Source organism: Prunus dulcis, chromosome 1, assembly GCF_902201215.1.
Source record: "Prunus dulcis chromosome 1, ALMONDv2, whole genome shotgun sequence".
NCBI classification, from domain to species: Eukaryota; Viridiplantae; Streptophyta; class Magnoliopsida; order Rosales; family Rosaceae; genus Prunus; species Prunus dulcis.
In genome coordinates this window covers 9,454,097-9,465,365 of record NC_047650.1, presented here as the reverse complement: position 1 = coordinate 9,465,365, position 11,269 = coordinate 9,454,097, and the positions used below count along the sequence as shown (strand labels likewise).

The 11,269-nt window shown below is 37.3% G+C and overlaps 1 protein-coding gene across 1 annotated transcript; it reads left to right on the top strand.

Annotated features, from left to right (window-relative positions):
- The first annotated feature begins 329 nt into the window (after positions 1 to 329).
- On the top strand, positions 330 to 3,753 carry LOC117616429 (GPN-loop GTPase QQT2). Its single transcript, XM_034345751.1, has 6 exons — positions 330 to 735; positions 1,005 to 1,137; positions 1,281 to 1,507; positions 1,890 to 2,180; positions 3,000 to 3,205; positions 3,346 to 3,753. The coding sequence occupies exons 1-6, from the start codon at positions 637 to 639 to the stop codon at positions 3,614 to 3,616; spliced, it is 1,227 nt and encodes a 408-aa protein (XP_034201642.1). The 5' UTR covers positions 330 to 636; the 3' UTR covers positions 3,617 to 3,753.
- Positions 3,754 to 11,269: the final 7,516 nt, after the last annotated feature.

Here is an 11,269-nt window from a genome sequence, read left to right as displayed (position 1 = left end):
AAATTTAAATGGGTTGCGTATTTAAGTGTTTGTTCCCTTTTTCTCTTCAAATGGTGTCAATTAGAATAAAAGATAGTTTCATCATCCTGACTATCAATTAGAATAATTTTTTATGTCAAATTATGATTGAATGTATTGTCATGAAAATATTCATTAAAGAAGCACAAGTATCTTGGCAAAAAAAAAAAAAAAAAAAAAAGAAGAAGAAGAAGAAAGAAGCACAAATATGGTCAAAGGCCCAAAATTGAAACCCAAACAGGAGCAGAGAGTTCAGCCCACACAAAATACAACAAAACCAAATAGAAGGCCCAAATTCAAAGAGTATAGCATCGACGTTCGTCGTTTGATGATCATTCTGTGTCCGTTAAACCCTAATATCCCAAATAAGCCAAATCATCTCGCTTCAAAACCTCGAATTTCAATCTCTGATATTCATTTTCTTCTCACGAATTAGTGTCATATAGAACTCATATATATCAAAGTCCACACAAAGTCATCTCATTTCCCTTTCGCGCAGCCCACACTCCCAGTCCTCCCTCCCATAAGCCCCATAATCTCGTAGCAGAGCATAAGCGGTGCAGCCCTACTCTGAACGCCAACCACGACGCGCCGACCCAGCAACTCTCCTTCACTCAAATGGACATTGATTCTGATTTCCATAAAATGAATATCAAACCACAAGAAGAAGGCGACACAACGATACCCATGGACTCTGAAGGCTCTTCTAACGTTCAGGTACTCATTCTCACCATGCACCAGGGTTTTGCTTTTCAAGCTCTCAATATGTTAAATACAAAACCTAAAACTGAACAACTTATTGGGTTTTATTTTATTTTATTTTCCTTTTATTGGGTATTGAATTATTTTCCTAAATTTTTTTAGCACAATATCAAATTAGTCTTACTTTTAGTTTCTGTTTTTGTGTTTCCTTTTGTTTCCTTTTGTTTCCTTTTTTTTCCTGTATTGTTTTTCATTAAGCTGGAGTGTTTGATTTTGTTCTGAAGAATGACAAGGGTAAAGAAAATGAGGAACTTACTAACTCAATGAAGAAACTGCAAGTTGAGGAGTCATCTTCGGGGCAGGCAGGGTCCAGCTTCAAGAAAAAACCAGTTATTATAATTGTTGTGGGCATGGCGGGTAATGTCATCAAGTTTAATCTGATTTTGTTCTGTTCATTATAGCAATAGGGTTGTATTATTGATACATTTCTTTTCCAGTTTTGTGAAGAATTATGCTATTGTCGACTGCTTGAAATCGAACTGTTTTGTGGATTTTCTTAGGGAGTGGTAAAACAACCTTTCTTCATCGGTTGGTTTCCCACACATGTGAGTCCAACGTACGTGGCTACGTGATGAATCTTGACCCAGCTGTGATGACTCTCCCATTCGGGGCAAACATCGACATAAGGGATACTGTTCGCTACAAGGAGGTGATGAAACAGTTCAATCTTGGACCAAACGGGGGAATTTTGACCTCACTCAACTTGTTTGCTACCAAGTTTGATGAGGTAAAAGCTTTGCTGTGAATCTTTGCCTTAAATCATTTCATACTGTATAATGTTTGGAATGCCCTGTGGATAAGACATGATGCCATTTTTTACCATCGTAAGTCACTGTTATAATCATTCGGACGAGTTTTGTATACATAGCATGTAGCTTTTGTTTGTGGCAATTTCATTCAATTTGTTTTCAACATGCATTGCATTATTGGGCTTAGTAATGGTTCTATCCTTTTGATTTGTTTGCACATGTACAGTAGTGTTGGCTTCGTATTGGTTCTATCCATTTGATTGTGCTCTTAATGTGTTCTTTTAGCTCATGCTTTGTGCCTTCTTTTTATTTTCCCTTATTTATTCAAAATGAAATTATCACAAAATTCTCCAATTTCAGGTTGTCTCAGTCATTGAGAAGCGAGCAGATCAACTTGATTATGTTCTTGTGGATACTCCTGGTCAGATTGAGATATTCACATGGTCCGCTTCTGGTGCTATCATCACAGAAGCATTTGCTTCAACATTTCCTACTGTGATCGCTTACGTGGTAGATACACCTCGTTCAGCTAGCCCAGTCACTTTTATGAGCAATATGCTTTACGCTTGCAGTATCCTTTACAAGACAAGGTTGCCTCTTGTGTTGGCATTCAACAAGATTGACGTGGCCCAACATCAGTTTGCTTTGGAGGTATGCTTTATATATGTGTGTGAATGCATGTAGAACAAAGTATATAAACATGCATAAGTACTTAAGAGACACGCACACGCATTCTGGAATATGCTTGAATATGGTGGGTCTGGAAGCTTTTAGGGTAAAGCCAAGTTTTGTAAGGTTAAGCTGACCAACCAGGAGTTACCCACCAAGCTAGCTATAGATGGTTCGAGAAATATACTGAAAGGAACCAGTGGTAGAATCAGTCTCAAACTTGGATGGTTTATAGGTATTCATTTGGTTGTGGACTTAATAAATCTTCAACGGTGTTGCATAAGGTGTTGATGCTTCATAGGATGCATGAGTGCATCCCAAGATTAAATTACAAAACTGCTGTAGAGAATGGGGAAACAATGTTTATAAGGGGCAGTTTGTCATGGCAAACTCTAGTAGTAACAGTGAGCAGAACAAAAATCAATGTGAAGAACTTTATAACTGATTCCATTGCCAAGAACTCTACTTTGCAAATTAGCCTGATTTCATGTGACATTTTTATTCTAGAGTTGGAATACCTTTTCTAATTTGTATATGTCCAGATTGTAGTAGTTTGATGAAATAATACACATGTATATTGAAGTATTGTAGTTGAATGTATTTGTGAATCAACTTATTTTGGAATATTTGATTTCTTCTTCGTAACCATTTTGATTGTGATGATCCAAAGCAGATGTTTCTACTTTCTCCCTCACCCTCTTAGGTTCCAAAATTTTCTCCATTATCAGTGTGAAGTGAAATATGTAATATGCATTCTTTGGTTTTTTATATTCATTGTCTTGAAACATTCTGTTTGTTCAGTGGATGGAGGATTTTGAGGCATTTCAAGCAGCAGTGAGTACGGATAGTTCATACAGTTCAACTTTAGCTCAGAGCCTCTCCCTTGTGTTGGATGAATTCTATAAGAACTTGCGGTCTGTTGGAGTGTCTGCGGTTTCTGGTGCTGGAATGAAGGATTTCTTTAAGGCCATTGAAGCAAGTGTTGAGGAGTACATGGGCAACTATAAGTATTGCCTGAACTTAATGAACCTACCTTTCTTCACTTTGTACTACAGTGCCACTGAATGGGGATGTTTATGTTAGATCATGATTATGTTTATAATTAATCTGGTTTTCATAATTTTGCCGCTTCTTGTTACTTGTGTAGGGCTGATCTGGAAAAGAGACGTGCAGAGAAGGAACGTTTGGAGGAGGAACACAGAAAGGAGAACATGGAGAAGTTGAGGAAAGATATGGAGAAATCCGGGGGAGAGACTGTGATATTGAGCACTGGTTTGAAGGACAAAGATGAGAGGGGCAAAGCCATGATGGATGAGGACGAGGAAGAAGTTGAAGAAGAGGAAGATGAGATGTTTACTGAAGATGAGGATGCTATAGATGAAGATGAAGATGAAGAGGTTGGCAGGTTCACCTTTTAGGGATGCTTCGTTAATGGCAGATGTTTTTGGAACAAGACTTTGTGTAAGTATTAACTAACTAGTTATCAAGATTTTGATACTCGTTGGAAGCTAACATTAAAAAAATATATATATTCTCTTTCTTTTTCCTTGGGATAGATAGTTTGTTTACCCGTAGATTTGGTACATACATGAGTCATTTAAAGTTAAGCAAACCCAGAAACCAGTAGAGATTCCATTTGGTTTTGCTTTATTATACATACATGAGTCATTGAAAGTTAACCAATGTCAAAAACAAGTTGAGAATTACCAACCGAAAAGAAAAACAAATTAACAAGTCCTTTCTCAATAAAAAAGTAAAACAAAAATTAACAAATACAATAACTACTGAATAGAAAAAAAACAACTACCATGTAATGAACAAACAAACAACTAAGCAAACAATTAAAACCTAGTCCTGAACAAACATAACATGCATGCATTGCCACCATGTGATGAGCTTTTTCAGTCATTTATCTTTTCTGTCTCTTATGTTCTCTGAAGTCAGAATCCCACACAACTCCAACTCCTTGTAAAGGGCCTTGTCAAGACATTTGAGGTCCTTGTCATGAGATTCGAGTAGAAAAGCCGAAGCAGGGTGGTTCGTAGACTTGAGTTGGTTCCCTAGATCCTCAAATCTGCTTTTCATTTCCAAAAGCTCTGTGGCCCTCGCATAAAGCCGGGTTGTAAGAGGGTCGATGGACGGCCTCAAATTCAACCAGTCATACCGTAATTTAGTTGGCGCCGGGGCTATCAGTCTCTCCAAAAGAGTGAGGAGCCATGCGTAACCTGCAAGATTAATCGCCATGTTAGAAAAACAAATCTCAATTAGTGATTTAAACGAACAGAAAGGACTTAAAAATTTTGATCTATAAAATTAAAACAGGACATATACTTACGAGCTACAAGATATATCAACATTGAACTCGTCCGCAATATTGATATGTGAAAGCACAAAATTGGAGACACTAAAATCACCATCCATGACACCGACATCTCGCAACAAACTACCAGTATCAGAGCCCCTGTGATTAGTAGGGGTAGGCTCAAAACCCTGCTGCTGCCAGTTTCAGCACCAAAAGCTTCAGAATCCATTGTTGAATATAGAATTAGTCGCTCTAATTGGGGGTTTTTTTTTTTCTTCTCTTGTTTGAATATGCAACTCTTTAGCCCTCTATATATATAACACTTAGGTGTGCTACCAAAGTGAGGAGTCTGAAGATTGAAAGGATTAAGCAATTCATATGAAGATCAAAAACCAAAAGCGAGGACTCCTAGTTTAATATGAATAAAAATTGAAATTTCTTTTTTCTGTTTTTTTGGGGTCATTTTAAATATTAAAAGAATTTTCTTAAATGATGTTCGATGGTGAAACATTATTAGCAAGGGAGTAGTATGAACACAACCAGCATAATCCTCCTCGTTAAGGATTATGTTTCTAAATCCTAGTATGTACACAATTAGTATTCATGAGTGAGTCGAAATCATCCTCGTTAAGGAAGACATTCCCAGATTATGTTCCTAAATCCTAACTATAGGTGGCTAAGACAATTGGCATAATATCCATATATGAGATATTTCTGTCAGAATAGCTGCCATACCCTATATAACATAATCCAAAAGATATTAAGATTGTCTAAAACAAAATTCGTTAATCGGGTTTAAAAATAAATAAAGAACCTTTAGTTTAGCAATTCATAGCCTGTATATCCAAATAAAATGAAAAAGTTAGTTTCCGTACACAATAAAGACCACTAAGTTTCGGTTTATCAATTAATAAATGAGAATGATATATTTAGGCATACACCCATTCTTAGCACTAATAATATAGATGAATCATACACCATTTAATTTCTATAAACAAACCCAAAAAAAAAAAAAAACCCAAAAAATGACAGCTGGCCTTATTGAATTTAATTTTGATTATTAAATTACTTTGATAACCTATTGAGTGTTTTTGGTTTTTTATGAGGTTTTGGGGTTGGGCTTGTTTTAAGAAATTGATGACAATTTTGTAATTTATAAGAAGTTAAAAACCTTTTTGTTATATTGTAAATGGGCTTTGGGTGTGTTTCTAAAGTCCATTTCATATAAGATTTTTTAAAATAATTTGGGCTCCTATATTGGGTATAATAGTGAATCGGACTCGGATCAGGTGAGAACGGCTATGTGAGAACCTTATATGAGAATCAATTCCAGCCGTTGAAATGCATATGAATGGTTTAGGAGAAAAAGCAAGCTTACTGTACAAACGGGTACACTGCAGTTTCCCCTTAACCCATGTGTCAAGTCGTGCCTCTCTTTTGAAAAAAAAATGCGCCTTTGTTCTTGATTAATTTTCTTTCTTCCTTACAACAGCACCTTTCTTCTTAATTAATTTATGAATAAACCCTAATCGTAACACGTAAAATTTCACATAACATACATAAATTTGTGTATTCCTCTTCTCTTCTCGCAGAAACTCCCTCGTCTAGTCTTTCTCTTTCACTTCCTCTTCTCTTGTCCTAGAACCTCCCTCATCTATCTTTCTATTCCTAGCCATCCAAAGTCATATGAATGTCAGAAGAGAAAAAGCAAGCTTACAATACAAACGGGTACACTGCACTTTCCCCTTAGGGCACGTGTCCTGCCGCGCCTTTTCCAATCCTGCCCAATCCCCCGCCTCTAAATTCATTTTTGTCAGACTCCCTCTTGTTCATCTAAAAAAGATTCTCCTCTCTCAATACAATCTCCTATTTTCTTTTGTTAGAATCGGTACGTTTTTCTCGAATTCTATCTCTCTCTCTCTCTCTCTCTCATATTAAGATTTGCATTTTCTATTGCATTCACGTCATGTTTAATTTTTTTAAAAAGGATTTTAGGGCTTTGATTTTCTGGGTAAGAGTACTCTTTCTCGGTAGTAGTTGTGTTTGCAAAAGTATAAATTGGCTTCAGTTGTTTTGTGTGTTGAGTTTTCTAGTTTCTAGTAATTTGTTGAAGCATAGTAACTCTATATAAAGGTTTGCTGCGGTTTAAATATTTTTTCCTTTTTTCCAAAATTTGATTATTTCCTATTGTTTGTGGTAATTTGTTGAAGTGTAGATTCACATGCATTGCTTCTTCCTAGTTAATCTGCATCATAGATCCCTCAAGATTTATAGCTGTTGCTTTGCTTATTCTCCTTGTTGCTTGTATTTTTTTAAATTTCAGAAACCTTTATTTGTTTGCTTTGACCCTCATTGTAATCCTTCTTTGCCCATCTAGTTGTGTGAGTATAGGGCATCATTTTAGTGATTTAAAGGGGCTTGAAAACAAATAATAAGTACCATTAGAAGTAGAACACAAAAGAGAAAATTGAAGATCTTAACTGTGAATATGAGATGATTTGGGATGCATAAGGATCAATGCATCATGTAGCTTATACCAATTATGTATCTTAATCTGTTGAAAATAGTGATTGGTAGGTATCTGTTCTGTATCTAAATGTGTTGAAAATAGTGTTAGTAGGTATCAATTATATATCTTAATGTGTTGAAAATAGTGTTGGTAGGCATCAGCTCTATATCTTAAAGTGTTAAAAATAGTGTTTGCAGGTGAAAATTATGTATCTTAATGTGTTGAAAATTGTGTATCAGTTTTGTATCTCAATGTGTTGAAAATAGTGTATAAATGTGTTGAAAATAGTGTATCAGTTATGTATCTTAATGTGTTGAAAATAGTGTTAGTAGGTATCAATTATGTATCTTAAGGTGTTGAAAATAGTGTTTGTAGGTATTAATTCTGTATCTTAATGTGTTGAAAATGTGATGATACTATTGTGAGTAGGTATCACTTATGTGTCTTAATGTGTTCATAATATTGTGAGCAGGTATCACTTCTCTGTCTTAATCAAAAGGTGTCTGTTGCAGGTATAAAATGGAATATGGGTTTAACCTTTGTTTCCTAGAGTCAGAGATTTATTTTGCAGGAGTGAATAATGTATGTCTGGCGAGTACGGTCCTGTGTAATTTTGAGGGGCATTTCAGTGACTTACTTATGAAAAGATTTAGAGAGAGAGCTGTTTTGGGCACCTAGTGGGCCTCTATAAAATTGCATTTAGTGGTCAAATTGCGCATGCTCTGGCACTCCTGGAGTTAAAGGACTTGGTGTGAAGGGCATACTGGGCCTTAGTTATGCAATAAGGCCCAGCGTGGCTCAATTCACCGTAAAGGACTTTTGTTTGATAAGTGGTCTGAAATGTGAAACAAAGCCTTACATAACGTCTGCAGAGGATGCTCATAATCGATTTATGAATGCGCATTTTACCAACATGAGTCACGTTATTTGCCATGACTTAGAAAATGCATTCCTATAGTCTGAAAAAGGAAGCAAAGACTTGTTCAAATTGAGACTGTTATATTTTGTGGAATTTGTGATAAACGAGCACTACTTACATTTCGTTATAAAATGGATGAATCCAACAAATATTTGTGGGGCTCTATATCGTTTGAGTACCTGCAAGATTCTCTATTGAGAAGAAAGAGATTGATGAAAACAATGATGGGAAGGGGATATAACAGAGAAAGGGAAAAAAGGCAGTGCAGAGTTCAGTGAAAAAAAGGGAGAAAAACGTGGTGGATGAGAAGCGTAAAAGAAGTAACAGACTTGCATGGAATATAAAGGGATTGAGCTATACTTTCTAGGTATGATTTAGTTCAAAATTAGCATTTGTAAAATTGAAGTTTGTAATTAATTGGAGTTTGATAATCTATTTGGTGTAAATTTGGGCATATGAATTAATTGTTGAATTGAGAATGCCCCCCCTTAGATATTGTAAGTGGATCGAGGAACCTGCATTAGTCCCTCTAATTTGCCGGTGGGAATCCACAGATAAAGTGCATGAGTTTAGAAAGCTGAACTTTTATATATTTCAAAGTAAACATCTGTCTAGTTAATAATTTATTTCAATAGTATGTTGGTTTCATGAGTAAAGTTGTTTAGTACTGTATATGACCTGTTAACTCTATATTTTTAACAGCTTGTTATACTGCACCTCTTACAACCAAGTGCATCGAAGAGGAGTCAACCGTATTAGAGTTGAGGATAAGATGTTCCTGAATCTGATGCACTAGTGTAGCCCCGCAGGTGTGTAATGACCTTGATGAGTTAAACTCTGTTGTGCAATAGTTGAGGAATGAGGTTGAGGTATTGCACCATGAGAATTGCGAGTTAGGGGAGAGTTTTTTACACTGGAAAAGTGTACCAGTCATGTAGACACGACGAAGACTGAGGATGCTGGAGAGAGGAGTCATAAAATTGAGGATGGTGAAGTAGCTGAATTGAGAGAGGAGATTATACAAAATGAGAAAGAAAATGTGCAATATACACCCCTGGATGTAAATTGGGATGATCCAGCTGTGGTGTGTGTCACCCTTGTTAAATTTATGATGAATCCTCCTCAAAAGATTGAGATGTTCACTGCGGAGGTTTATTGTGGTGAAGATGTTATAGTTGGGGGGGTTGGGGAAAGAGTGAGACTCTTGGGCCTGTGACGAATAGGCGAAGGGCAGTGGTAAGGGAAATTCCATGGCAAGGTCGGGATATTCCCAATGTTTCGGAGGACACAATTGGTGACCCCCTAAGGCTAGTTCCTCGTGATTCCCTTATGGAGTGGCAAAATTTTGTTGGGAATGGGGACAAGAAGAAAAGTAAGTTACCTTTGCCCGCCCTTAGTGAGATGTAAATAATTTATTATGATTACTTATTGAGTTATTGGTCAAACAGATTTGATAATAATAATGATTGACAAATGTAGTTCACATGTGCACTTATGTGGAGAAGAAGATATGGAAGGTTCAGATAACTTCTTTGTTCGGTTGTTGACCAAGGACGGTTGGTTGGATGACTTGGCAAGCATGATTGATTTAGGATTTTGTCGAAATGCCCATGCTATGTAGTGATTTATTGATTTAATAATGGAAACAACCCTTTTATGTAGAATATTAACATGGCCTTGCTTTTCCTATGGGAGGGCTAAACAACTCTGGCAAGTGGGTGGGTATTGACTAGACGATACTGGACACCACTTTTCAGGTCTATATTATTTTATAATTATGAATTGTTATTTGGTAAATTTGGTATCCATTATGATGCAATGCATAACTCGTGTGCCACTATGCAGAAATGTGCTGCCTTAGATTACATGCAATGAAGGCGTATATGGGAAATGAGGACCGGAAGCACAACAAGGCTCTACTGGGAATGGTCAAGGGCGAAGGGCCTAAGTTGGCTAAACCTTGGTTGTTTATGAATCACATTTTTATGCCCTCCAACCTACAACGGCAGAAGCACTGGATCTTACTTGTTTTTTATTTAAAAGATTGTGAGAATGCTATGTAGAACCCAAGCCATCCAACGGGCAGTGCAGCCGGTTGTGAAAATGCTGCCTCAGTTGTTAGAGGAAGTGGGATATATTGGCGATGGTCTTATTCAAAAAAGTGAGTGGCCAGTTATTGGGGTCTTTTTTCATTGGAAGGCTCATCCAGGCTTGTTGATTCTTGGATCGCCATAGAGTGGTGAATCAAGCCTTTGTTGCCCATGTTCCGAGTTAGCTAGAACTAGGTCCAAAGTATCCCGAGGGAGAAGCAAGTCGTAGGGGAGTACTTTGTTCTTCTTCCAGTGACTGCGTGTTTTGTGCGGATGTTTCTGGCAGCTTGACAAAGAGTCGAAGATGGTGCATTGATGTTACACAGATTTGGCATGAGAGTTTGGAGTGTGGGAGCTAAAGACCCACAAGTTTAGCAAATGAGAACGCTTGTGCTTGAGTTGGTGTTTGATATGCTTGAGTTTGGGTGTTGAGAATTTATTGGTTGAAGCTATGGTTATGATGGTTTGATTGTTTGGCTGTGATGGTTGTTGGGATGCCTATAGCAGTCAAATGAATGGGGTTTCAAAGAGCATGGTTGAGGAAAGAAAAGCTTAAGACTTTGAAGGGTATGGTGTTTGTAACAATGATTCTCGAGAAATTTATGAGTTCTAGAGGTGGGAGGATAAAAAGAAAAGCTTGAGGCTTGAAAGCTATGGTGTTTATAGCTTGAAAAGGTATGAGAAGGAAGGAAAAGCTTAGAGTTGTAGTTTGTGAGGATTTATAGGGAAAATGGAGGATTTCAAGGATGGGAAAATAGAAGAAATTGTTGTGATAGCTGAGGAATGGCTGGGATGGCCGCTGGAATGCTTGCAGCAGCTGAATGGAGGAAGAAAAGTGGTCTGGTGGTTGCTGAAAGGGGTTGATGGCTGCTGGGATGCTTGCAGCAGCCGAGTGAAGGAGTGTTGGTTGAAGAAAAATTGGTGCCCTTTGCTCTAGCCATGAATGCCAATTTATAGAGGGTGAGGGTTTCCCTTTATTTCTAATAGGTAAAGGGAGGTGTTGGAACCAGCCTATTTCCAGTGGTTAAAAGAGAGCACTGGGGCATGCCATTTTCCAGCAGGTAAAGCTAGGTACCATAAACTGATTGTTTCCTATGGGTAAAAGGAAGCACTAGAAACTGCTTGTTTCCGGTGGGTAATAGGAAGTGCCGGAAAAAGGTTGTTTCTAACGGGTAAAGCTAGGTATTTGGAAAATGACTATTTCCTATGGGTAAAAGGAAGTGCTTGAAGAATGTCTCATTTGCTCACCCA

Excerpts from the sequence above, each read along its gene's own strand:
- LOC117616429 (XM_034345751.1), top strand. The coding sequence starts at position 637 with ATGGACATTGATTCTGATTTCCATAAAATGAATATCAAACCACAAGAA. Across the intron at positions 736-1,004 it reads AAGGCTCTTCTAACGTTCAG|AATGACAAGGGTAAAGAAAA; the intron begins GTACTCATTCTC and ends TTTGTTCTGAAG. Across the intron at positions 2,181-2,999 it reads AACATCAGTTTGCTTTGGAG|TGGATGGAGGATTTTGAGGC; the intron begins GTATGCTTTATA and ends CTGTTTGTTCAG.